The 27,386-nt window shown below is 41.3% G+C and overlaps 2 protein-coding genes across 3 annotated transcripts; one reads left to right on the plus strand and one right to left on the minus strand.

Moving 5' to 3' along the window:
- The first annotated feature begins 591 nt into the window (after positions 1 to 591).
- LOC139931238 (signal transducer and activator of transcription 5B-like) lies at positions 592 to 21,270 on the plus strand. Of its 2 annotated transcripts, none has more exons than XM_071924685.2 (19): positions 592 to 704; positions 1,969 to 2,100; positions 3,017 to 3,173; positions 5,066 to 5,155; positions 5,421 to 5,598; positions 6,484 to 6,614; positions 7,905 to 8,056; positions 8,643 to 8,798; positions 9,185 to 9,364; positions 9,681 to 9,768; positions 11,192 to 11,314; positions 12,003 to 12,095; positions 13,061 to 13,267; positions 13,530 to 13,624; positions 14,521 to 14,663; positions 15,566 to 15,721; positions 16,376 to 16,427; positions 16,842 to 16,949; positions 17,453 to 21,270. In XM_071924685.2, exons 2-19 carry the CDS (start codon positions 1,973 to 1,975, stop codon positions 17,574 to 17,576), a joined length of 2,361 nt encoding a protein of 786 aa, XP_071780786.1. In that variant the 5' UTR covers positions 592 to 704; positions 1,969 to 1,972; the 3' UTR covers positions 17,577 to 21,270. The 2 variants fall into 2 exon arrangements, with proteins under 2 accessions (XP_071780786.1, XP_078146823.1); XM_078290697.1 differs by lacking the exon at positions 17,453 to 21,270 and adding an exon at positions 17,125 to 17,165.
- Positions 21,271 to 24,937: 3,667 nt separating this feature from the next.
- Positions 24,938 to 27,105, minus strand: LOC139931226 (uncharacterized). The gene is made up of 2 exons (XM_071924672.2): positions 26,919 to 27,105; positions 24,938 to 26,271 (listed from the first exon to the last, which is right to left on the minus strand). Exons 1-2 carry the CDS (start codon positions 27,103 to 27,105, stop codon positions 24,938 to 24,940), a joined length of 1,521 nt encoding a protein of 506 aa, XP_071780773.2.
- Positions 27,106 to 27,386: the final 281 nt, after the last annotated feature.

The following is a 27,386-nucleotide window of genomic DNA, read 5'->3' on the forward strand; positions in this document are numbered from 1 at the left end:
GAATTCAAATTAAAATTTAAAAAGAATATGATGGAGGGGTTTCGGACAGGAGTTAACACACACACACACACACACACACACACACACACGCACGCACACACTCACCCACCCACCCACCCACACACACACACACACACACACACACACACACACAGCATATCTGTGTTTTTGACAGCTGGTTGCAGGTTGGGGGTGGGGCTGGTAGCGGAAATGAGTGGCAACAGCTAGCTGCTAGCAGGACTGAGCCAAGCTTACTAGAGTTAGCAAGAGTAGGACCGGAAATGTAATGTTTTGTTTTCAAAATAAAAGCATAAAATTTCACTTTCACTTTTGAAAGAAAAAAGAAGAATGAGTTATTATGGGGTGAGCACACCAACAAAAATGTAATCAAAACACACACTAGAAATAATCGAATATATCAGGAGTTAAACTGTAGCTAAAAATAGATACGATTATTATTCAATGTATTTCAATAAGGGTTTTATTTTTATAGCTAAAGCGGAAGTCGTGTTTTATATTCTGACTAGCTTAATGCTGGTCTGCAACAGCTGCTTTCGCAGAAAACTGAAGGCGACTGGTTCAGTTGGCGATGTGACAGATAACTTTAGACAGCCAGTGTGAGGTTAACAGATCCTGTGTGTTGCTGTCTGGTGCTTGCCCATGGTGTTGGTGTGAGGTCCGATTGTAGTCTCTTAAAAAGGTAAGTTAAAGAGCTACTCGTGGCGCATGAAAGTGAAGTTTTTGGACGAGTGCAGCACTCAGGCAGCTTTCATGCTATGCTAGCTAGTGGGATAGCTTGGGTTAGCTAGCTACGCCGTTTTCCCCAAAAGTAACAAACGTAAAGCCACCAGGTTTCCACCCATGCACACGCACACTTCTGTTCAGCAATACTTCGAGATTATTTGTAAGTTTGCTAAGTTGCTTTTCTGCAGTCAAACGGTCAGTGGTTCGCCAACTTGTCATGCTGAAAATACATAACTAAACGTTAGCAAGCTATGCTATCTCTCTCAAACTTGTTGAAGAGCAAGCTTCCCTCTACCCCCGATACGTTCGTCTCTCTAGTGTATGGAGAGAACGTCAGGCCAAACTCCATTCAAACACCTGGCAATTTAATATGGCCTTGCCTACCTGCCAACGTGCATGCCTCGGAACACGTGAGTCAAGACATCCTGCATAGTTGCTGTATTTTGCCAAATTCGGCATCTATATAATCCACGAAGTAGTTCTTATTTCAATGACATATCAACTTTTATAACGGTTTACACTCCTCCGTGCCGCCCACCACGATGTTTTCTAGTGGAAGAAGACTGTAGGAATAAGCGGCGAAAAGTTGCTAAGATAATTGTTACAATGTACTGCTTGGTGTATTATTATTATTAGTATACCGTATTAGTATTATTAGTATGCCGTATTGAAGAGTGGCTCCTAACGATTAGTAAATTAATCTACGTCACGTTCAACGAGGTGTGTATATTTGCTAATAAACAAAGACACCAAATTGACAGATTTTTGAATGGCGTTTGGCGTGACGTTCTCTCCATGCAAGAGAGAACGGTACACATTGGGACCAGCTTCCCTCACTTAATTTTTTCGGCGAGATAGTTGGACAGAAAAGACAAGGTCGCTCTCCATCTGCTGCAAATTAAAATCTAACGTTGCAGAAGTCAAACACAATTTCACTTGATCTAGATGATCAATAAAGATCTGGAATGACACGGTAAAGTGATGGTGAATAAGCTGCAGCTTTTGAAGCATGCATTACTGTTTTTTAGGGATTTATCCAAGATGCTATCAAGACAGTTAAAGGAAAACACTTGCATCCCTTTGGGGACTGCACAGCACTGTTATAGGAGTGCGTTCGGTCTGAGGAATGGGTTTGTATTGTATTGTATTGGGTTTGTATCATCCTCCTCCTGCCTTTCATCCTCTCCCTCTACTCATTCGCTCATCCTCCCGGTTCCAGAGGAGGACCATGGCGGTGTGGATCCAGGCCCAGCAGCTGCAGGGCGAGGCGCTGCACCAGATGCAGGCGCTGTACGGCCAGCACTTCCCCATAGAGGTGCGACACTACCTGGCCCAGTGGATCGAGAGCCAACTCTGGTATGCACTAGGCCCAGGTCTTTCTTTCTACGTTGGTGGTACTCAACCTGGGGGGCAGGAAGTGATGACCCATAATGGGCCATGACATTATATTGGGGGTAGAGTTCAATTAATATGGATTTCTGAAGGCCTGTACCATGCGTTTTGGATTGAAACTGCCACTAGCCAATATTTGTGCCTTTAAATTTGACCATTTATCATGTGCAAAAAATTACAAGTTTTAAGTGTTTCCACCAGAATTTTATTCTTGTTAGGGTGGAAAAGCCTCCTCAACCTGTAGACTATAGAATACATGAACTCCTAAATTGAGTGGTATTGTGCTTTAAAAGATGCTATGTCTATAATTTTTTCATGAATGTATGGCTGTGACCGTACAATCTAATGCTAGCGAGTTCTTGGACTGGACCTAAGGATTGTGAAACTATAAGTCAAAAGCTGCACGGAAGGGAAATAATGAAATCTGTTGATAGAAAGCAGCTGATAGAACTTGCACAATCTAGCGCCAAAGGTCATCACATTTAATTTGACATTTAATATATTAACAACAGATAATTTAAGATACCAAAAATACAAGAGTTGGAGGATGGGTACCTCTGGTATATGCTGCATTATTTTAAGACAAAACATGTTTCATTAGGCCATGTGATCAGTTTTAGAAAAATTGTGCAATCATTTTTGAGCCCAACCCTCAGCTTTTACCAGTGTTTGTGAATAGGCAGTTTTCATCATCCATGTGATACACATGGTTGCAGCAATTTACTGTGACAAAGTAGTTTGGCTTGAGGAAATCATTTTAGAAATGTATATGCAGACATAAAGATTTAGGTATCTTGAGCATGACAATCAACCCCGCTCACTCATTCTCAGTGGCTGTGAATAGGTTAAAATTGTAGAAATGTAATTGTGTTTTTCCCAGGGACTCGGTGGAGCTGGACAACCCAGCAGAGGAGGCCAAGGCCAAGCGTCTGCTGGACAACCTGGTGGCCGAGCTGCAGAGGAAAGCCCAACACCAGGTTGGAGAGGACGGCTTCCTGCTCAAGATAAAGCTGGGCCACTATGCCAGCCAGCTCAAGGTGAAACTCGGCTAGCATAGAACTATGAAACAGAACTATGGGGGAATGACCTTTATAGGGTTAGACCAATATGACCATTTTCATGTCCAAAAATGGTTGGTGGTGTTGGTGGAAAAGGCTCTGAAACAGCATCTAAACTCTCCTTTGAAAGCCATACTAATAAAATTCTTTTAGGGTTTGCGGCTCCTTAAGGCAGGGTGAGGCAGGTTTTAGAGACTGACACACCTGAAGCTGTGGAGTAAAATCCTCCCATAACACACTAGAATGATTTCGCCTGTCAGATATCTGAAATGAACATAATAATTACAAAAACATATTGACTAGCTATGGTCAGGGAGGAACCTCCATGACGTCTGAGGTGGACGGCACTGACTAGACCATATCCAATTTTCAATCATTTCAATATCGGCCCTATATATCGGTCTAAGCCTAAAGCTTTCCATCCCAGAACTATGGTGGAATGAAAACCTGATCAGTGCTTCTCTAGTTTGAGTTGGTCCATTATAAACCAGCCCTAATGAAGAGGGCTGATCTTGGGCAAGTTTGTTAAAGGGGAAGTATCTTGTGGATAACAAATGACAAATGGATAATCTAATGTTCAAGTTTTTGTTTTGACAAAGTTTTGTTTTGAAAAAAATGTCACCTCTTAAATGGGCCAGTCAGAACATTCAGTTTGTGAGGTAGAAAGCTGACTTTACTGAGTCGACATTTGGGGCAGGGGGAGGGGTGGACCCTCTAGTGCTGCCAGCCACAAATTCCGTCATTTTTTATATTATTGAAGAAATTGTGTTAGGAACTTCATATCAAGTTGATAAATCGAGCTGTTGTCTGAAAAATGTAAACATATGGTCAGATTAGCTGCTAGCTGTTGACTAGCGCTGCATTTCATTATTCATTTAACAGGCCCTACTTCTCTTCACCTCGGCGCTTGGTAATACGTAGCACCACTTGCAGAGCAGGGGGCAGAGTCCCAGGGGGAGCAGAATATTTTAAACAGAACGCACTTGCCCTTAAGCATATTAATAATAATTAATAATAAAAATTACACAGAACGAAGAGTAATAAAATATTACAGATGCGTTAATTTCATAATTAAGTCTAAATCTGCGCAATATTGTTTGTTTACTTACACTTGTATATCGCAATGATGAATGATCATAATGATTTCTGGGCAAGATGCGCTCCTGAAGTCTAGATCATTGTTGATCATTGACTCGCTCCCTCAGCCCATGAAAGGCTGACGTCAGAAAGTTCACTTGCGTTATCAGAGTAATGGAACGGCACTGAAGATGGCAGCGGGGATTCCCCTGAGGGGAAGTGCTGAAGGGAAGGTTAAAATGGGTTAAAATGACTAATGGAATGCAAAGTCAATGGCCAACTGCCTTTTAGGTAGTCCAGTATTAGTAGACATCAGAGTACTGGGCAGGTAGTACTGGAGGAGGCGACTTCCAGTCAACACTCAGGGAATAAAAGACCCTTGTGCCCAAAATGGCCTGTAGCTCTTAAGGTGGGGGAGGGACACTAGAGAATAACTACTACAGTATTTATACATTTTTAGACTCAGGGTAATGATATAAAATGATTAAAAAAAGTGAAAATATGCCCTCCCTTTAAAAGAGCATTGCAAGGAAAGGGACTTAACATGAACTGGACAGAATGAGGTTCTAGCCTTTCTAGCCTTGTTGCTAGCGTTTTAGCTATGAATGTAATTTGGTAGAGTTGAGGGATTTGATTGATGGTGATCAATGCTTAAAGTGTGTGTGTGTGTGTGCGTGTGTGTGCGTGTGTGTGCGTGTGTGTGCGTGTGTGTGTGTGTGTGTGTGCGTGTGTGTGCGTGCGTGTGTGTGCGTGTGTGTGTGTGTGTGTGTGTGTGTGTGTGTGTATCTCCTCAGAGTACGTATGACCGTTGTCCTTTGGAGCTGGTGCGCTGCATCAAACACATTCTCCGCTCAGAGCAGAGGCTGGTGCAAGAAGCTACGAATGTAAGTGTTGCCTGGGATGTATATCTACAGTATCATGATATACAGGGATCCTGTGTAAGTTCAGAAAAATATTGTCATTGAACGTCAAAAACCCATGTTGGTCATACCCCAGACAAAAACCTTCATATCCAGTCAATAAAGTAAGATCTGGAGAAAGTATGGACCTTTTTAAATGGGAAATGTCTAGGAAACTTGAAGGTAAGTTGTATTATCTAATCGACCACTGTGTGTCTGTCTGTGTGTCCCCCTGTTTGTTGTTTTTTAGGCCAGCTGTGGGAGTGGTGGGCAGGCCATGGACAGCTTGTCGCAGCGCCACCAGCAGATCAACCAGGCCTTCGAAGAGCTTCGCCTGGCCACGCAGGAGACCGAAAACGAACTGCGAAAGCTGCAGCACAGCCAGGAGTATTTCATCATTCAGTACCAGGAGAACCTGCGCATCCAGGGTGAGAGGGACACACACACACACACACACACACACACACACACAGATGCACACAGCTAAACAATTTCATCTCTAATTCTCCATGGACTTTAGGTGAGGTCTGGTCTGCTAGGGCACTGGTTCTCAAATGTTTTCATGTCACGGAGCCCAAACAAACACACATTAGAACTATGGACCCCCATTTGATAAGATCTAGTCCCAGGGGCCGATATGGGACGAGTTTTGTTGTTGCGTAACTGTCTTTACTGTAAAATGGGGAAATAATAGTGGTGAAAGTGAAACCTGTGATTGCAAAGGTCTTTCTTACACAGTACATTCTCTCACTGGGATGATTAATAGTGAATGAAGTTTCATGAAATGAAACTATTCCTCAATTTGATGAAAACCCCCTTAAGGGCCCATGGGGGTCCCCAGACGGCACTTTCAGATTAACGGTACTAGGATAGTAATTGAAGTATCTGTACTGTATCATTTGATGCTAAGTCAAATACCACAAGCAAACCAATGTGACTGATTCTGATTTGAACCATGATACTCGATCTGGTTTATAGTTTTGATTCTGTACCTGAGCCCATTTGAGCCCAAACCAATCTGTTCAGTTTGGGCCGGGTCACGTTCTGGTTTGGACCCAAGAAAACCAACTGTTGGTGTGATTGCACCATTAGGTTTAGTTTTGGTGGACCTCTTTCTATGGTTCTAGCTCATGTCTGGCTTAGCTTGAATGTGCCTGATCAGATCTCTAATCAGGGCAGGAAGCTAAAAATGTGTTATCTGTTGCCAGGGAGGCTGTTGGTTTCAAAAATAGACAAACTTACCTTCCTTGTTGTCCTGCTAGCTGGTGTTTTTATTTCCTCCCTGCCTCTAATACTGGTTCCTTCCTCGTTAGCCCAGCTGAGCAGCCTGGCTTCGTTACCCCCCGCAGAGCGCACCCAGCGGGAGACCACCCTACAGAGCAAGAGGGCCACCATGGATGCCTGGCTCACCAGAGAAGCCAGCACACTACAGAAATACAGGCTGGTAGGGAGACACAACACACACACATGCAAAAAAAGGATTTAGGTCATGAAATGGTACTTACAGGGTTCCTAGAGGCAAGATGACTATTTTCCTAAAGTATTTGCGTGAATGACGGTACACGTAATTATCGAAGCTGCTAGCTATCTACGGCAAGATTTTTGGAGGATGCAGTCATCTCTGTTTATGAAATGGATATTGATGAATAACAGATGTTTGTTTTTCAAAATGGATTTATTGCACTTTGTAATGAAACCCTTCAAATGCAGCCTGGAGTATGGTGTGCACTGCAATGCAGAAATGCAGATTTGTACTGGCGTGGAGCCCATGTGACTAGCCCGTACATGCCATACCAATAAATTCAAACTCCTAGAAACTACAATCAATCAGAAATCATTAGATAATATGACCTCATTTGCTTACGTGTGCTGCCAGGTTGCACTAGTGTTGCCCATTCAATTACAACGGCAGGGTTAGCCTTTCTAAATGATCTGTCATTGTGTGACTAAGAGTTCTTCTCTTCTGTACTGGCTTCAGTGGATAGTTTGTATGTCACATGGTCTACATGTTGTTTCAAAGGCCTTTCCACATCGCTAAAAACAATGTCTAGGGAAAACATTGTGTAACATTTGTTCGTTTGCAATTTGTGTGTGTCAGCATCTGTGTTTATCTATATTTGTGCGTGTCGATCAGGAATGGAAACTACCTTTCTTGTCGTACTGGTCACAAGGGTCACAGTGGTTGATAAATCCATTCCAAAACTCACCAACCACTTTCACTGTTTTACCAGCCAGCTAGACTTTCAGAACAAAATAACTGTCTGTCTATCTGCAAAAGAGGCCTGGTAAAGCTGGAGACACACTAAACGGCTTTTAGGTGTACAAGCTGGGTTTTGAAATCCAGGATTTTCAGCACCTAGCCAAGCTATCATTAAGTCAGTGGTATTGATCAACAACCCTATTAACCCTCTGCAGATATAGTATGGTCCTTTTTATGCCATGGGACAGTAAAAATCTTACTTCTTACACCTTTAATCTCCTACCTCCTGATCCAGCCAGGAATATCACCATTATTTCAAACATATTTGATTCTGGACAATCTGATGTATACCTATAGTATGAGCTGGTCAACAACTCAACGCAAGATGGAAAAAAAAAAAAATACGAAAGCCTGTCATTAAGTGTGTGATGTCAGAGTCTGTTAAGTCTTGTAGTGTGTGCCCGGCCTAAAGTAGACAACGTTACAAACCACAGGCAAAGATTTCTCAGCATTTGGCTGGTGGTGTGTATCCAGGACCTGTCGGAGCAGCACCAGAAGAGCCTGGCCCTGCTGAGGAAGCAGCAGACTCTGATCCTGGACGAAGAGCTGATCCAGTGGAAGAGGAGGCAGCAGCTGGCCGGCAACGGGGGGCCGCCTGAGGGGGGGCTGGATGTCCTCCAGTCCTGGTACGTACCGCATTACGTTCACGTTTTAGCCATTTGGCAGACACACCTATCCAGAGCAGCTTACAATGGGAGTACAGGAAGGGCTTCAGTGTCACTTTAACAGGAAACATGGACACATTCTGTTTTTTGTGGTGACCTGAACCTGTGGATATTCAGTTATGGGCTGGTCTCTTTGCCTGTTCTCACTTTGTCCCTGCTGGCCACCGTACACTGTGAGCCAAACAAATCAAACCAATGGCTCTGTATCAAACAGGCTCCTGTTTGGCTGCCTATTACACTGGTTCTACACAAAGTGGTGGCGTATTTCTGTGAAAAATGTTTATTAATTATTTTGGACGGTAGAACCTATTGGCAGGTAATTTATCTTAATTTTACCTGCCTCGATCAAGCGTAAACTTTTTTGTGATATTAAGGAAATTTTATCGAAATTAGCCATTTTCATTCAGCCTTTCTAATTCGATACATCATAATTTGCAAAAATATACTTGGATGGGTACCCGGCAAGTGATGGCAACCATGTTTTTCCAGTTTTTTGTTTTTTTTTGGTCCTTTGGTTGTATCTTAACACACCCACACTGTCCACCAGGTGCGAGAAGCTAGCTGACCTGATCTGGCAGAATCGGCAGCAGATCCGACGTTGTGAACATCTAACCCAGCAGCTTCCCCTGCCGGGCCCCATGCAGGAGCAGCTGAGCAAACTCAACTCTGACATCACCGAGATCATCTCCGCCCTGGTTACCAGGTACCATGGATAGAATTGATCTTTGACTGGCATCGGTTGGGTGTGGCGAAGTGTGGCACACGCCTTGCCTTATCCTTACTGAGTACAGTTTGATGTTGTTTTATCATTATAATAAAGACCAAAGGGTTTGTCAGTTATTAAGTTATTGGTCCACTTTTCCCTAGAAAGGTAGTCTGTATAAGCAAGTTTTGCTGCAAATTATATTTATTGCAGGGACTTTGCCACAACTTGGCTAAATGAATTGACACCTGTGGACTGATCCATCCTTCTCTCTCTCTCTCTCTCTCTCTCTCTCTCGCTCTCGCTCTCGCTCTCGCTCTCGCTCTCGCTCTCTCTCTCTCTCTCTCGCTCTCTCTCTCTCTCTCTCTCTCGCTCTCTCTCTGTAGTACCTTCATCATCGAGAAGCAGCCACCCCAGGTGTTAAAGACCCAGACCAAGTTTGCGGCCACGGTGCGGCTCCTCGTGGGCGGGAAGCTTAACGTCCACATGAACCCGCCTCAGGTCAAGGCCGTCATCGTCAGCGAGCAGCAGGCCAAGGCTCTGCTGAAGAACGAGAGCATGCGCAAGTGAGGGACGCACGCACAAATACGTACATAAACCTTAAGCAATATTGGCTTAAATAACAAGCAAGGAACATATAATAAACCAAAATATTACATACAGTTCCTTATATACTCTCAGGCATAACATAGAATTATGTTATGCTTTGGATATGAATCTGTAAAGCTAAATGGGAATATTGGGTTATGGAATATCAGTCATACATACTTATAATTGCAAATGATTGAACAAATTCAGATTGTTCCGGGGCAGTTGATTCATGATGTGAAGTTCTTTGGTTAAATGTGTAATCCTGCTTTGTTGAACATGTCACCTCGGTAGTGACAGCAGTGGAGAAATCCTCAACAACAACTGTGTGATGGAGTACCACCAGGCCACCGGCACCCTCAGCGCACACTTCAGGAACATGGTAAGCTCTTTCTGTAGTGTGAACATTACATTTGATGAAAGAGGAATCTGTATGTTGTCTTTATTAGTGGGGTTAGAGCGATACAATATTGGCTTTTATTAAAAATCAGATATGGTCCAGTCAGTGCCGTCCACCTCTGATATGATGGATATAATACAGTTTGTTTGATTATATATTCATTGTATAATTGATCAACACTACTAGTTGTCTGTGGGAAGCCCTTAACCTGAATTGATTCTAATGAGACATGGATACGAGTTGCTATTATCATTCTGTGGCAATGGAGACTTTTGGTGTCTCATGGTCTAAATGCTGTTTCAGAGGTGCTTCTAGTTTAGTTTATTTTATTGCACATATATATATATATATATATAAAAAAAAAATCAAGTTACATAGAGATTGGAGAAAAAAACAACACAAACAAACAAAAAACAGAAAAGATGTGCAGGAGGAGCCAAAAAACCCCATAAGGGTTGTCAAGTGGCCCTCCGATTGTGAATCAACCATAAGAAAACAACAAAAAAAACAATGGCAAAAGGAGAAAGTTGCAGAAACATCACATACAGAGCCAAATATCAAGGAGCTCAGAGTGGTGAATATTAAGAAAGGTGAATATAAAAAAAGAAAAAATTTAAAAAAGTGGTGGGTGTTTACGAGGGTAATGTACAGTATATATAACGGCGGAGAGTAATTCTGATATTGCATTGCTTAATTGGACCAAAAACAGCTGAAAAATTTGCTTTTTTAATTAATTTAAGTTGGAGCAGATTCTAATGTGTTCAGGTAAATTGTTCCTCTGAATCTAATGGAACTTCTGGGTGAAAAACTAAATACTTGTTATTTTTTGGCATGAAAACTGTCAACCGTAGATACTGAATATCAGCCCATACTGTATTTATTTACAGTATGTTGTCGACCCTAGGAAGAATAGCTGTTACTTTGGCACTAACTAATGGGAATCACAGTAAATGATAAACACCCATCATCAAGTACACAATTAGTTCAAACGAGTATGATTTAACAGAGGCCCGAGGTGGTTCACTTGTGTGTGTGTGTGTGTGTGTGTGTGTGCTTCAACCCAGCACAAGCCGGTTATGGGTAGCTGTGGCCACTGTGCAATCACTGTTAACAGATTGCAGAAGTCATGTGGTTGTCTTTAAGTTCTGTTCAGTATTTTGACCATTAATTTACAGCATGCAGATTTTAACATAGGCTGCATGCTTTGTGGCTCTGAGGCCCTTTTTTGTTTTGTAAGTCTAGTTCTGTGGTGGAATACTGAAATTGGTTGGTGAATTTGGGGTTTCACCAGCTACTGTGACTGTCGGAAAGTTAGTTGTAATGTAAGTTATTGGATCTAGTGGAAAGTAGATGTCATTGGATTTGTCAAATCTGTGTGTGTGTGTGTGTGTGTGTGTGTGTACAGTCACTGAAGAGGATCAAGCGGTCGGACCGTCGAGGTGCAGAGTCGGTGACAGAGGAGAAATTCACGGTCCTGTTCGAGTCTCAGTTCAGCGTGGGGGGCAATGAGCTGGTCTTCCACGTCAAAGTAATCCGACTGGACATTTTACACTTGACACTTTATTTGACTGACGCTCTTACCCAGAGCATCTTGTATTAAGTCAGCAGGTAGGGGTCATTTTGACAGGACACATGGCTGTTGGGGGGATTAAACCTGTAAACCTTTTTGGGTAATCGACGGTCAGTTTGACTGCTGCTGCTGATTTCATCTCCACTGTTATGATCTTGAAAAATGACCATAGACAGAATTGAATTGCAAAACTAGAGTTAAAGCTCTTGGAAAAAATATGTCACACCTAGTCTTACAAAATGACTGCCAGTATAAAAGTAATTTTGTAAAATGTGTTTTTTTTGGATTGAATCATCTAATCATCATATATTTTTGAAATATTAAATTAGGAATTTCAACTAACATTTTTAGAGCTTAATGTTATGCCATCTGTGTTTGCTCCATTCTATGAAATGAATGTCCTTAAAAGATGTTTTTTATTGAAGGATGATTTTAGAAATATATCGGCTATTATACACATTTATAATCGTGACAAACTCAGCTTAATAGTTTTATTTGTACATAAAATATTGTGTTATCTATACACTTTTCTTGCAAATGATTCGTACCATTCAACACTGATTTAACAACTGAATAGTTTTTAATAATTCCAGTAAACTCTTCTCCCCTGAACTCTTATTTTTACTTTTCGTTTTCCCTTTAATAGACATTATCACTGCCTGTGGTGGTGATCGTCCACGGCAGTCAAGACAACAACGCCACAGCAACGGTCCTGTGGGACAACGCTTTCGCCGAGCCGGTGAGTTGGCTGCTCCTGGAAGGTCTATTTGCATACTGGATTTTCATATCTCGACATTATTAATATTCGATTTTCATATTATCTCACATACTCTGCTTGTCAGGTATTGATAACGTAATGTCATGTTAAAGCAGCAGTCTGGTACTGAAGTGCCATGCCACATGTTGACTTTGTTTATGTTTTGATTCACTGCACTGAAGACATTTTCTATATTCTCAAATGGGCTGAGTGAGATGTTATAGAATATAACATCTATAAATAGAACGGTGATTGGCTAAATTCAAGATTGGCACTTTTTTGGCTCTGTACAACTGAAGCTGTGCTGGAGTACTTTTCTTGCCCCTTTTTCACACCACTGTTTTCCTCATCCTTCACTGTGTTTTGATTTCCGTCTCTCTTCTGTTCCTCCTGCACCTTCGCTCCCTTTCATTTCTTTTTCTGTGTTGCAGAAATGTATGTTTTCTATTATTATGTACTTTTGTCATTGTGTTGTTGTTCCTTTTATTTTCATTGCCAGATTGGGGCAGGGGATACTGTGTTGATGCTGATTTCTATGCCTTTTTTTTTTTTTTTTTTCAAGGGCCACTAAGTAATCTATCATCTTTATCAACCTCTATTGGTGACCAGTAGGAATTGCAACAACATTGATAGAACTCCTATACAAGTGTCTTGCTTAGCGCCAACCCCTCCCTTGTTCTATGGTGTGTCTTGAAACTCCAGTGGGCAGGGAGTTTGTGTTATACAAGAGACTATGGACTGGAAAGTGAGGGTTTTTTTTGTGGTTTTTTTTAAAGATTATATTTGGCATTTTCGGCAGTTGAAAGTGGAGAGAGACAGAAAAGATTGGGAGAGAGAGGTGAATGACATGCGACAAAGCTCCTGGGCCAGATTTGAACCCAGGACGACATGTTTACATGGTATCTGACCCCCCAGTTTCATTCACCCTTCCCTCGCTCTCCCCTCAGGGCAGGGTGCCGTTCATCGTGCCGGACAAGGTGCTGTGGCCTCAGCTCTGCGAGGCCCTGGACATGAAGTACAAGGCAGAGATGCACAGCGGGCGCGGCCTGTCAGAGGACAACCTGGTCTTCCTGGCACAGAAGGCCTTTACCAGCAGCAGTAACAGCCCCGAGGACTACCGCACCATGACCATATCCTGGGCCCAGTTCAACCGGGTGAGGGCAACGCTTGACTAGTGTTGGAATTACAAATTAGTGTTGAGGAACGGGGCCCACCTTGACATTTTGAATGTTATTCTAACCCTAACCCATAGAAACCCAAATGTCAAAATCAAGGCAATTAGTCAAACTAAAATATGCATGTGAGCATTAAAGTGCCTATTGGTTTGAATTTAAAACATCCTCTCTCTCCTATATTTCTTGTCCAGAAATGCCATTAACCAATAATCTCTAAAACAGAATATGTTTGATTGTACAGGAGAGCTTGCCTGGACGCAACTTCACCTTCTGGCAGTGGTTTGACGGAGTGGTGGAGCTCATGAAGAAACATCTCAAGCCCCACTGGAATGATGGGTAATGGCTGAAGAATGCAAGAGTTCATGATGTTTTTTTGTTTTTTTTATCTAGTTAGGTATTAAGTTGCCCTCCCAGCCAACATTTTAAGATCAAGATAAGATGAAAAAGTAGCATTGTAATGCCATGGGTGAATCCATTTTTATGCCTCCGCGCCGGCGACAACCGTGGCTGGAGGCATTATGTTTTCGGGTTGTCCATCCGTCCCATTATCGTGAACGCGATATCTCAGGAACGCCTTGAGGGAATTTCTTCAAATTTGGCACAAGCGTCCACTTGGACTCAAGGATGAACTGATTAGATTTTGGTGGTCAAAGGTCAAGGTCACTGTGACCTCACAAAAGACGTTTTTGGCCATAACTCAAGAATTCATACGCTAATTATGACAAAATTTCACACAAATGATAAAATGATGACGTGATGACATTTTATATCCAAAAGTTCAAAGGTCTTCAGACTTCAAAGGACTTCACTGTGACATCATAATGTTTTGCTTACCACTGTAGCTGAGAAAATTATCTTGGGTCATTCTACAAAAACGTTGGAAGTGCTGTCACTTACTTTTGCAGACACCAAGATCCTTGAAGTTGACCTAATAATCACATTAATTATATATGTTCAATAAATAAAGACTGTCCTTGCAATGATAAAACAAAGTTTATTGGCGGAGGCATACAACTGCGAGGCGGTTATTTCGAGTTTGTGTGTGTGTTTGTTTGGAATCAAACCTCTTACCCTGACAGCATTGCTGCCACACTCCCCATTGAGCATGGCGCTATTAACCATTGAGCTATACCAGATAACACTTGACTCAAACATCAACATGGTGTCAAAGACTGAAAACGGTATGATAAATAGTGTTTGTGTGTGCGTACATGTGTGAATATTGTTCACAGGGCCATCCTTGGCTTTGTAAACAAGCAGCTGGCTCAGGACATGCTGCTGTCCAAACCCAACGGCACCTTCCTGCTGCGGTTCAGTGACTCCGAGATCGGAGGCATCACCATCGCCTGGGTGGCCGAGAACCCCAACAAAGCAGGTAAACACACTGCACACTAGCACTACGTTCACACTTGATGGGTTGACCACTTTTTATACACTGTGGGCGGTGCCAACTTTCCCAAATCCACGTGGTCGTCAAGTGTGTGTTCCCCAAATCCAACTGGTCATCAAGTGTGTGTTCCCTAAATCCACGTGGTCGTCAAGTGTGTCCAAAAAAATATGTGAATGTAGCAGTGAGTAATTCAGTGTCTTGCTTAGAGAAACTTCAACAGGACACAGCTGTTGATGGCCCTATTGGCTGTTGCAGGGTCAAACCTCTGACCTTTCAGTCACTGGACAGTCTCTTTAACCACTGTGTCACCCTGCCATCCAGTTCCCTACCCTCTCCCTCGGTACTGTAGAGTCACATCTCCCCCTGCTGGCAGTAAAAGGTTGATAATGCTGTTAAGTTTTTCTCAATGGGGATGTTTTTCTGGAACAATGTGGGTTCTTAAGTTATATCATTGTCAAACTTGTCATCTTGACTTCTGATTCCCCCACTAAATATGTCATATTGTGAGATTTGATGATAATTGAAATACTTGCCATTAGAGATGCACATTTTCCCAAAACATCTTGATCGATTTGCACTGTTAGTTAACGATCAAATATCGATGTTTGTTAGGCATGGCAAGTTAGAATGGCAAGTTGCCATTCTACTGTGTATTGTATGTCTATCACTGTCCGCTCACTGAATGCACGGTCCTGTTGTCCCTGTACCCATGTGTGTGGTTCCATCAGTATGGGATTTTGAAGGCTGATACTGATTTCGATTGAAGTTGCCAATATTTTGTGATATTCAATATCTTAAAATAACTAACCCCAACCATGTATGGCTTTATGTATGCAAGTTCCTATAAATGATAAATTCCTATAAATAAAGTCCCTATCTTCCGCTAGGTGAGAGGTTGGTCTGGAACCTGCTGCCTTATACGACCAAGGACTTCTCCATTCGCTCCCTGGCCGACCGCATCAGTGACCTGAACCACCTTGTATTCCTCTATCCTGACCGGCCCAAGGACGAGGTCTTCGCCAAATACTACACCCCGCCACTCTGTATGTGCCACTCCCACCTCATTTTTATTCACATGAGCATATCACTGCTGTTCGGTAAAAACCACAAATCTGTAAAGAATATGCTTCAGCAAATGAAAGAAAGAATACTTGTCACTGATGCCAATTTATTTTTGAAATTACACAGTGGTGTTTTAACATGTTTTAGGGCCCAAGGGTGATGAAATGCACTCAATACATAAATGTAAACTTTAAATTCAAGTAAGTTTAAAAAGAAATTGCCGTTTTGTGGTTTGTACCCAATGGCAGTGATATGCCATTTCAATGAGTGCGTTTATGTAACCACCAGGGTTGAATAATGACAACAAACATTGTGGTTTCTGTGACCTGAATCATTGTTTCTACACAGCAGTCGTTCTGGACAGAAATGTTAGGGATTAAGTTGGTAATGTTTATGGTTTGATTTGCTTAGTTGGAACAGAATGAAAGATTTCCCCTCAGGTGTAATTTGACATCTAAACATGTAAACCAGGGATTCTGTACAACACTAATATCCTTGTTTAGTAGACTGGAACACCTGGGGGGGGGGGGGGGAACTGCTGTCTCTTTTGATTTGGGATTTCAGCCGACAATATGGCAATATAGGGTTTTGAAAAATGTACCTGCACGTTTTAAGGCATTGTGTCTCTGTTGCAGCGAAAGCAGTGGACGGCTACGTAAAACCACAGATCAAACAAGTTGTGCCAGAGTAAGTTTCTCCTCTTTTATAAAACTACTAAACCTCACATCAGCCACAAGCCACCTAACCCACCCCAGAAATCTCATGTGAATCTGACAGAACTGAATGAGTGGCAAGTTCCTAAGGCTCCATTTGGGTATTAGAATCCCAGTGACAGCAACTGTCATGAAATGATTTCTGGAATGAAAGTAAAACTCATTTTGGAATATGACACAAGTTAGTAGGTAGTACCAAATACTATCATTCATTAAGGAATTTAGTTTTCAGGTGGCTTGTTTTTCTGAAAATGAATATACAGCATTTTGGAATTCAAATACCCTTCTATCAGCTAGGGACCACAGAAGGAATCATTGTCCATCTTGAACTTGTTTCAGCGTTATGGAAATTCCTTCAGTGGTTTGTGTGGCATATTTTCTTCCCTAGATTCACCACACCTAACCCCGAACCCACTGGGGGAAACCCCACGTTCATGGACCAGGCAGCTTCCCCCTCTGTTGGCCACCCCAACAGCTTCGGCATCTACCCTCCTATGTAAGTGCACCACTTGCATTCATTTATTCACACATCAAATGATAATACCCCTCAAAATGAACCATGAGTAACTGCAAAAATCTACTTTTTGGTGCCAGTTATATTGCTGCATTATTTTAAATGCATTTTGTCTTTTTATGTACTCCACAGTTGTAATTCTTTGCTACATTCCTAGAGTAAGTCCTGAAAGAACTTGAGGTTTAAATTCGAATAGGCAATAAAAAGGTGAGGTCGCAGGGAGAGGTTACTTCTAAGAGTTGCACTGACCACTTTGTTCATTTGTTCAGTTTTGTTTCTAATGAAACCAATGACAATGATCTACTGATGTTTAAAAAAGCTATATGTAGCAGCTCATTAATTTTCCCTACCCACATTTCTTCCAGCTGGTCTAATAGTGTAGTACATCGTCCAGTTTTGTGAACCTCCATCTATGAATGAATGAATGAAAAGCGAAGACATATATACATATATCTAAGTATTTATCTCTGCTGTCGTCCTGCCAGGAGCGAGACCATGTTGGACGCCGAAGGAGACTTCGACCTGGAGGACACCATGGACGTGGCCCGCCACGTGGAGGAGCTGCTACGCCGGCCCATGGCCAACCAGTGGAGCAGTCAGCAGTCCTGAACCTGGAACCGCCTCAGACCTTCAGACTTCCTCCGTCTCCTCCAGCAACACCACCCACGCCTGTTAATCCCTGCAACCAGGGCAAGAAATTCACTGTCTTTGTCCATCAGTCACTGCGGCAGATGTGGCAGAATTCACTAGCCACTTTCACAGGTTTACAAGCCAACTAGATTTTTAGAATAAAGCAGGACCTTTTAATTCTTGTTGTCTACTTTGCCAAAGTTGAAGAGCAGGCAAACTTCCCATCAAGAGTATTTGGCGGTGGCTGGTGTTTATGTCCCATCCCGCCTGCCGTAGTATTAGAGGGCCGTAGTGCGGAGCTGGTTCAGGTCAATGCGGTTTTTATACAAAACTGAGGGTTTTCATTTGTACGCGTCAGATAAGTTATTAGGTGGAACTGGGAGAAGTCCACTTGAACCATGGAAACTCGCAGTACACAAACTATTCTGTAAATTAATTATTTTTCTAGGTTTTGTGTCCCCCCTACATAATTAACATTGGGAAATTTGACTAATGGCTGCCAAATTAAGTCTTGTCATCTAATACAGCTGTTATGTGTCAAAAATGTTTTCTTGGTAGTATGTAGTAGCTCCAAAAAAATATTGGAAAAAACAAAGTACTCAAAATGGAATTATACTTTTGTAACTGTTATATTTTGGTGTTTTCTGCATAACATTTTATGCTTTATTGCCACTGTTTAAGGCCATACTCTGATGGTAACACAATCTCAAACCAGCAGTGATGTTCTTGTAACGCATTGCCTTACAGTATCATGTTAAAATAGTCTCAGGCGCTATTTTGGCAACTTAAAATTAATCACAGCTTATTCATTTTAACACTTTGACCAAGCTTTGAACCTTAAAATTACAATTTCTGTTTTTATGTGATATTTGGTCTTAAGTTCTTTAACCCTTAGTAGTCTAAAATCTAGGTGAAATTGGAATGCATACTTGCATAGTTGTCGATTTTACACAGTGGCTTGAAACTGTGTGCCGACACAGGTGGGGTTGAGGGATAATGACAAAAAAAAAGCTGATAATCGTATATCATGATTTTATATTTCCACGATTAATAATGGTGTGATTCGGTGATATTGAAGTGTTTGTTATATTTTCAATTCCCCTGAAAATGATATATCAAGTACATCATCTGTCATTGGGAGATACTTTTGTTTTAAACCAGATGACAAAACAAGTACAGGTTCTGTTCAAAGTTTGCCTTTGGATTGTAGCTGGGCCCCAAAGTAATAAAGTTGTAATTCTTTACTATTTAAATTTTGTAAGTAAGGACCACAATCGGAGTAAGACGGTCAGAGTGGAAACAAGACTTTGTAGCTGCTGCTTCACTGAGAAATGCAGCACTGAAAAGTGAAAATAAATGTTATGTAAAAGTACAATAAAATAACTTTGTTTACTTAAACGGACAAAAATAATAATCCTGATCAATATTCATGATCACACTGTTAAGCAAAATAATTGTGATGATACATTTTTGTTTGAGTTGCAATTACCACCTCTGACTCTGTTGCCAATCAGTAAGTGAATACTGATGATTTGATGTCCCACTTCAAAATACAGTAATTTGCTCCTTATCATTATTTTCAGTCTCTAAATGGTTTAATGCTTCATTTCCCATCAGGCTTTCAAATCAAAATCGTACAGCACAATTTCTCCAAGACCTAGTTTCAATAACAGGGTTCCGGCTGGCCATGGAATTTCGGAAATATCATGGAATTTAGACAGGGAAAGTCAGGTAATTTGAATAATTCTCTGGGGAAGTCGGAGGAATATCAGGGAATTTTACGAATGGGTCACTTTATAGGAATTTATCAGAATGTGTTTTTCAACCCCGTATGGCTCCCATTCACTTGGCATTGGCAGTAGGTATATTTTGCTGATGCTTGCGTTACCAAAGAGCCAAACTATGCATTCCATTTTCACCCAGTTCACTACTGTCAGGCCAAGGAACCATCTGAATATCAAAAACAGGACTCAGTCTTGAATCATGCATTCCAATATCAGATCAGCTACATTTTATGTACCTAAAGATTCACTATGAAAAACCACAGAAGTTTTAGTATCTAGAAAAGGCATGGTGAATGTTCACTCATACTATTTCAAAGATTTTCAAGGGAAAAATCCCTTAAATTCATCATTCAATGTAATTCTAAAAAGCATCCAATCTGTATAAGTGCCATTTTTTAGGACTTAGGTTACATAGTGTGGTTTTAAAAGTACTGATTTGTTTTAATTGTGCCATCAGTCATTTTGTCAGAATAAGTGCCATTTTTTCAAATATATTTTAGTTTTGGAACAAAGCCCCACTGTTTGGATTGTGCTTACATGTCTTACAGTGGCAGTGTTTGCAGTACTGCACCCCCACTGCGCATCAAAATATATGTATCATGTTTTATGAGCCTGTGTGAAATTTCTAACAATACTTTTTGAACCCGATCCTGACCCGTCGCGTACGCCGGCGCTCCATGACGCTCAGCCATAAATGTCAAACTCTATTGTATGTGTCGTCGTCTTTTTAAGAGTGAATTCCACCATCTAGTATTGCTTTTGGAAGCGAGATGGTAACAGCTATGGAAAATGACTTTACATTTTCGCGGGGGAACTTAACACATCTTGCATGTACGCGTTTCTTATGTTGTCAAAACAGAACCTTTAATGTGAAGAGCTTGTGCTTTGTACATCCTGCCTGACGGACGAGGCTCAGTTATCTGTCAAAACATGCCTTTTGGAAAAATGCTTATACCTCATACTTTTTAATACGTATTTCAGTACTGCAAGTTATTTTTTGCTAGGATAATCAGACAATAGCTCATGAATGAATGTTGATTATATGGTCAACGCTGCTTCTCAATAGTTTCCATTGTCATGCCACCAACCATAGCCATATTGTGTCAAAATGTGGACCTTCATGGTAGATGTGTTAAGACCGTGCTAAATCGTATGTATGTCTGCAGGTAAAGCAATCCCTAGTTTCAATATCAAATGTTTATTTTCTCTTATTTTCTCTGAAGATACAGACTCTGTTAAGCTATTTCTCTGTGCCTTATGACAGCAAGGATTGTCAAGGGGCAGCAGTGTCCATACAGGACATTCTTAAAGCCATTTTCATTAGCACTGCACTTCTTCTACCAGCCTCAACCAAGGACTGTCTAATGCCTTTCAGCAATCGAAATTCACCCACAACGAATCAGTTGCTTCTCAACGACACGGCCAACCTCAGGAAAACACACTGTGAAATTTAGGCATCCTTAGTTCACGCTAGTTGATTCCAAATAAGGCAGTGACACACATGATGACTAGAGTGTAGATGAAATACTTTTCTAAACTGTTGCTTGCGCTATTTTTTTGCCTCTGCTTCTTGTTCAAGAGATTGTCAAATGGAAACCGAAGCAGATATTTCAATCATGTACAAAACCGTCAAAAGTGAACAAGCACTTTGATGCTCGCACCAGCATTTCTTTGATGTTCTCGCTAACGCAGCAATATTCTCATCCTGTTTGAATCAAGTCAGTACTTAAATAATGTATAGATTTGTCTTATGTGTAATTCAACTGTATAGCTTAACTTGCTGTAATCTGTCTGTCGGCTATCGTAGTCTTGTATAAACTGTCCTGTTTGGAAATGTTTACTTCCACATTGTGCTACATGCAGGACCTTTTATGTTGGGATTATGGAAATACAAATAAAAGTTTTATAATTGATCTTATCCTACTGGTTCTGTGCCAATGATACAATGTCAGTGATAAAATGTAAAGTCATGGAAAACACCATCAAGGTTGCCAATACCACAATTGCATGAAACCATATCACCATATATTTTACTTTAAAAGCAAAAAACTTTTTTTTAAATTTATCTTTCATTTAATCAGGTAGTCTCATTGAGTTGATCTCTTTTCAAGAGAGTCTTGAGAACAAAATCCAATGATAAAATGACAAAATACACAATACAACTCAAACGGCAACATACAGGAACATTAATTATAAAAAGAAAATGTGAAATATCATTGATTTGGAATCATTGAGTGGGACAAGAAATTCTCACTCCAACACTTTGCAGTTTGTTCCATTTATAAGGTGTATAATAGCAGAAACCAAAGTAAAACTAAGCAGTGCTGTGATCTGGTAGCATAATTACTGGATTTAAAAGACTGTAGAGAGGTGAGGTAGAGGTGTGGCTTCAGAAGTAGAGCTTCTAGATAAATATAATGCAATGCATTTCCTTTCTTCTTGTTACAGCACTGGCAAACGTTTTGATAAAAATCACAGTGGTGAGTATGAAATTTATCTTGTGTAATAAAACACAAGGTACTGTGGTAAACTTCATGCAGTAGCTCCAAAGTAGAAGTAAAATGTTTTTCGTTTTATTAATATTAAGAGAAGCATTCTTCAGTTATTCAGTTTTCTGTGCAAAAATCCAACTTTTATCCTCAGTTTTTGGGTCAAGCCATTTCTGAAAGTAATTTATATGACTGCTGGGCCTACTTTTCAAAAACCTGCAAGCAATCCACCTACAGTCCGAAGGCATGCAATTCGGATTAATTTTTTTTGTAAATGTGGACCACCACCACTGGCACTGTTCCCAAAATCCACACAACATTAAAGAGACGTGTCAACCATGACAGTCCAACAATATCCAGAGCCTTCAGCATTTCGTGAGGAGTCTCATCCATCCCCAGCACGATATCCCTATTTCTTGAATTATTTATGCTGGACAGTGACAAAGCATTCAAGGTTCCTTAACAATGTGGAAGTCTAGTATCTGTGGGAGCGGTAACTCAACCTGGTAATTTATTAAGCTCTTAGCGTTAGAGGATAATTCTGGTTATTTTCAACCTGGGCCTTATTTTCCTAGTTATTATTATTTGCCTAACCCTTGTAGAGCTCGAATCCAAACAGTGTAACGTTTATTGCACTTAAGTTAACTTTCATCACAGTCATTTAGATCAAATCAATCCACGTAGTGAAATGTAGTTTTCACAGTGACAAGCGAGGGTTTTAGTGAGGAGGGTCCTTGTGAGAGGAGAACACTCATCATGCACAAGCTTTGTCTCCAGAGTGCTCATCATTTGATACGGTTTCAGTGAAAACTAACTAGGTAACAACCAATCGTAACGCTTTGAATTTCTGCTCCATCACTTCCATAACTACTAAAAATAAGCAGCAAACAAATATGTGAAATTAGTAGTAGTTAGACTGCTGTGCACTGGTTTTCTCCATTTTGTTGCTGCTGGATAGTTATAGTTATTGGAACATCTTTGTGGCATTTTACCAATGTTAAGCTTCAAACTAAAACTTAATTTCTCTCAAGTTACTTAGAAATGGATACGCTACTTGACACAACAGTGCAAAAAGCTGGAAGCCACTTTCACTACTTTACCAACCAACTAAATATGTAGCATACAATTATATCTCCAAATGATGGTTGGTTTTCCTGTATGGACCATTCTCATATAAACTTTCAAACCCCACTTCAAAATCTGGAGACAATGAATATTTAGTATGTGGTTACTGCGTGCTTTTTCATATCACAATTAGTGTTGGTTGCATTGTAGGCACTGGTATGGTTTCTCCCCGGTGTGCGTCCTCATATACACAGCCAGATTTCTTTCCTGAGAAAAGGATTTTTGACACTTGTGTGGTTTCTGTGCTGCTCTGATGTCAAGCTGAACACCAGGTTCAGAGGTTTGCCATGGTCTTTTCTTTGGCAGGTGTCTCTTCATTTTGATATGTTTCAACTCAGATGAAACTGCGGTGGATGACTCGGCTTGTTCGCTTGTGGCTGCAGAAGAATCTGGGTTTGCTACACAGAGCGGCTGGGAGTTGGTGTGATCAAGCTGAGGCTCTGAAGGAGGAAAGTATAGACGAAAGTTGATTTAAACTTTTTGTGAAATCTCTATTAAGCTCAACATAAGAAAAATTTCTAACGCATCTTCCAATGCAGTCTGTGGTAAATGAAGCCATAGTTTGGGACTGATCCTGGTTGGCTCTGGTTCTGCCTCTTGGTGATGGTGCTTTCTTGCCATATAGGCCTGTTACTGTGATTCAAATGTATCATGGTGAATTCCATGGTGTAGCGATTCTCATCTGCAAATCATTCAAAAGTAATCCTCTGCCCAAAATCAGTATACGTATACAAAAATCATATTTGACACTCATGCAATATCTGTAACTGACAACTGTTATTTATTAAATCTTCATTTTACATGTGCTTTCATAAAGGTACATGTCAGATGTTATGGGACATTGGTCATTTTGAGAATCCACCACTTCAAGAATTGGTGTTACATTTGGTTTTGTCTTCCCAGGAGCATCTGAAATACAATTCAGCTTCCTGAAATTACATCCTGGCCGGCAAATGTGGCATTTATTTCTCTGTTTTGCATTCTATTATATCTTATATGCTGAATTTGATCACAAAATGAACAAGAGGCACACAAATGGTTTCTTTGTAGTCTGAAATATTTCCAACGTTGTTACAACATCATTAACTATAACCATCCTGTAACAAACAACAGTGTGTTGTTAATTGAAAAATGACATAGTCTCATCATACAGTCAGATATAAAGTGTTTGGCCAGATAAAATGTGTTGACTACAAACGTGATAAAGATGCCCAACAATCTAAAAACTTGGCTGGCTCACAATCTCTGGTAGCTTATGTGGCGTTCATGTCACTTCGTGTCTACTGTAAATATGAGCTGCCGACTGGGAAAACCCATTTAAAGACAATTCAAGCGTGATTGGAGTTTTTGCTCATTTTGTTTACAAGCAGAAATCGGAAATAAGACGCCCCCTCCTGTCTCACGAACAAGACAAAACTTCTTTCAAAATGGATACGTTTATACCTTGATATTTGCGTTATGATGCAACTTTGCAAAAGATGATTGTCTGCTTCTCATTCACAGTCATGGTTTAACCTTTACTGACTGAATTAGAAGTCTCCAAACTTGTTTTCCATCTGGAATTGAATGGGAGTGAATGAACCCGAGAGTCAGAATTAACATTAAAGAGATGTAAAACGTAACAAATGAGCAAAAAAATCCAATCACACTTGAGTCTCATAGTAGTAATTACTAGTAGGATTTATGGGGATTTTATTGTAGACTCTGATATCTCCCACTTGGCATCATAAATTGTAAGTGTATCAACACAGGCGGCAAACATGGCAGCAAACGCACCAATGTTGGAAGTCCAGGGTAATAAAAATCAAAATTATCAGTTACACTCACAGTAATACAACCAACTCTGGGTATAAAAAGAGCAATATTCACCGCAGTTCGTCAATGGTTGATTTTAAATACATAAATAAAATTTTGGATGTTACTGTTAAGTACAACAGTAAAACTATCTGTGGCTCTGCATGTGACAGTCTAGAGAAGCCTTCTGACTAAAGCAACAGCTGCACTCTTGGCACTGATATGGTTTTTCCCCTGTGTGTTTCCTCATATGAACGACAAGATTGCCCTTCTGCGCGAAGGATTTCTGACACTCTTGGCACTGATATGGTCTCTCTCCTGTGTGTATCCTCGTGTGAGTGACCAGGTCCGACTTCTGGCAGAAGTTCCGCTCGCAAAACTGGCACCTATAGGGTTTGTCCTCCGTGTGGATTTTGACATGTCTTATCAAGGTCTTGGTCAGAGAGAAGCATTTGCCGCAGTGAGGACACTTGTACGGTTTCTGCGCTGTTCCCGCTTCGAAATGAACGTTCGGCTCCGAGGATTTCCCCGGCTTTCTCCTCGACAGGATCCTTTTCACATGGAGGTGTTTCAGCTCGGACCAGAGTTCTCGGTTCCTCATCTCCTCCTCGCTTTCGCCGTGTTCGCTTGGATTCACTGGAGGGAAAGGCTGATTGTCACTCGTTTCTGATCCAGCAGGCTCTGTTTTGATCTGATCAACTGTAAGTATGGCGGAGGAGTCTCTATCTATATCATCGACGGTCTGGATTTGGTAAAGACACAAAGGCTGCAGAGATTCTTGGTCAAACTCGCTTTTGTCATAGGGAGGAATAGTAAGCGGAAATGCCTTAATGTCCGATTCAAGACTTTGGGAGAGCATCTCACCCTGACTGGAGCCCGCCTCTTGCTCCATGTTACTGATAAGCGTCTCTGGTCCAGAGTGTTTTTCTACATGACGATCCAGCGCCACCTTCTTAGTAAAACACTGGCCACACTCCCCGCACCGATACGGTTTCTCCCCGGTGTGTTTTCTTATATGAACGACCAGGTTCCCCTTCTGCGCGAAGCACTTGTGACAGTCCTGGCACTCGTACGGTTTCTCGCCCGTGTGGATCCTGGTGTGAACGACAAGGTCGGACTTGTGGCAGAAGTAGCGGTCGCAGAAGCGACACTGGTACGACGCGGACTTGTCCTCGGAATGTGTTCTGACGTGCCGCCGCACCGTCTTCTTGGAGGAGAAACTGCCCGCGCAAACGGGACACTTGTACGATTTCTTCGCTCGGGGGATTTCGATTTCCGTCGGCGTCTCTCGGTCGCTTTCGCTGTTTTCGCTTGTGGCGGGAGAGGAGTCGGGATCGCCTGCGCTGAGGATTTGACAGTCGTCTGTCGGCTCTGATGTGGCGTTTTCTGGCTCCGCCCGGCCCAGACCGGGGTTCCACTTGGCAGGAGGCTGCTGGTGACCGGATGGCAACTTGTCTTCTGTGGCAGAGATCTGTAGTGGGTCTAAAGCAAAGGGAAAGACAACATTAACGAAGACATAGGTATATTTTATTCAATTTGTATTTCAAAATTCCATACTTTTTCTAGATCTTAATTTCTTGACTTGAAAATATTGGTCAGTGTTCAATATGATGATTCTTTTTACAACAAATATCATATGTGACATGACATTAGATCTGCACCTGAATTAACTATACTTTTCCATACTTTTTGTCTAATTCCCAAATTTTCCAAGAAGTGAAAATGCTCAAATTTCCAGACTACTTCTGGACTTTCCAGACCTTCAAAGGAACCCTGATGTAGACTTGAGGGAACAGTCCAGGTTTTTAAACAATATGAGTATAATTTTATATAATTTAACACAAACTGAATTTCCTTTCAGTCCGTCCAAGAAGCACTTGCCTTAGTGTTTTGTTTTTTGAGAAACCACATGTATTATATTACAAACATTTTATTTATGATTTTACAACATGGTTTACTATATAGCAGTACAAACAAGCATGTCTATTGCTAAAAATGCTAATGACTTCTGCTTCTAACATCTCAAAAACCGAAAATGTGGTGAAAGTATTTTTTGAATTAAAAGGACTCCTGACCCACGATAAACAAGACAGGAGAAGTCATGGAAAGCGGACTAACGATTAACCAACCTGCTCTGTGTGACTTAGCAACATCCAGCAGCTTGCGGCGACTGTCCACCACCCACTTTGAATGGGAAATTTCCTCCTCGTACTCCACAATCGTTCTTTCCACGAGCTTAAAGATCTCCTCGGCCGCCGTGGACAGACGCTCGCTGACGAGTGCTCTGAGCAGCTGCATCTTCAACGCTTTCACCATGGCAAGGCCTTCTCCGCAGCCTGAGTTCAGTGTGAGTACTTTGGAATCAGATACGAGCCCTCAAGACCATGTGTCACTCCTGACTGGTTCAGAACTCCACTTCAACCTTCTGCGTCCTCTAGATCCCATCTGGCCCTGGCCATGTCTGGAAATACAACACTGTATTCCTGGTAGGAGAATGTAGCAGCAAGACTCAGGAGAATACACTGGGGATCTGAAAGACATTTAAAAAGTAATGTGTTTAATTCAGAGGACAAAAAAGATCAATAAAATCTGAGGGG

Source organism: Centroberyx gerrardi, chromosome 20, assembly GCF_048128805.1.
Source record: "Centroberyx gerrardi isolate f3 chromosome 20, fCenGer3.hap1.cur.20231027, whole genome shotgun sequence".
NCBI lineage: Eukaryota > Metazoa > Chordata > Actinopteri > Beryciformes > Berycidae > Centroberyx > Centroberyx gerrardi.

What these genes read in the sequence shown, in the direction of transcription:
- LOC139931238 (XM_071924685.2), top strand. Translation starts at nt 1,973, where the DNA reads ATGGCGGTGTGGATCCAGGCCCAGCAGCTGCAGGGCGAGGCGCTGCAC. An exon ending in CTGGATGTCCTCCAGTCCTG is followed by an intron (nt 8,057 to 8,642) that starts GTACGTACCGCA and finishes ACTGTCCACCAG; the next exon opens with GTGCGAGAAGCTAGCTGACC. An exon ending in AAGAACGAGAGCATGCGCAA is followed by an intron (nt 9,365 to 9,680) that starts GTGAGGGACGCA and finishes TCACCTCGGTAG; the next exon opens with TGACAGCAGTGGAGAAATCC.
- LOC139931226 (XM_071924672.2), bottom strand. Translation starts at nt 27,105, where the DNA reads ATGGTGAAAGCGTTGAAGATGCAGCTGCTCAGAGCACTCGTCAGCGAG. An exon ending in TGCTAAGTCACACAGAGCAG is followed by an intron (nt 26,272 to 26,918) that starts GTTGGTTAATCG and finishes CCTTTGCTTTAG; the next exon opens with ACCCACTACAGATCTCTGCC.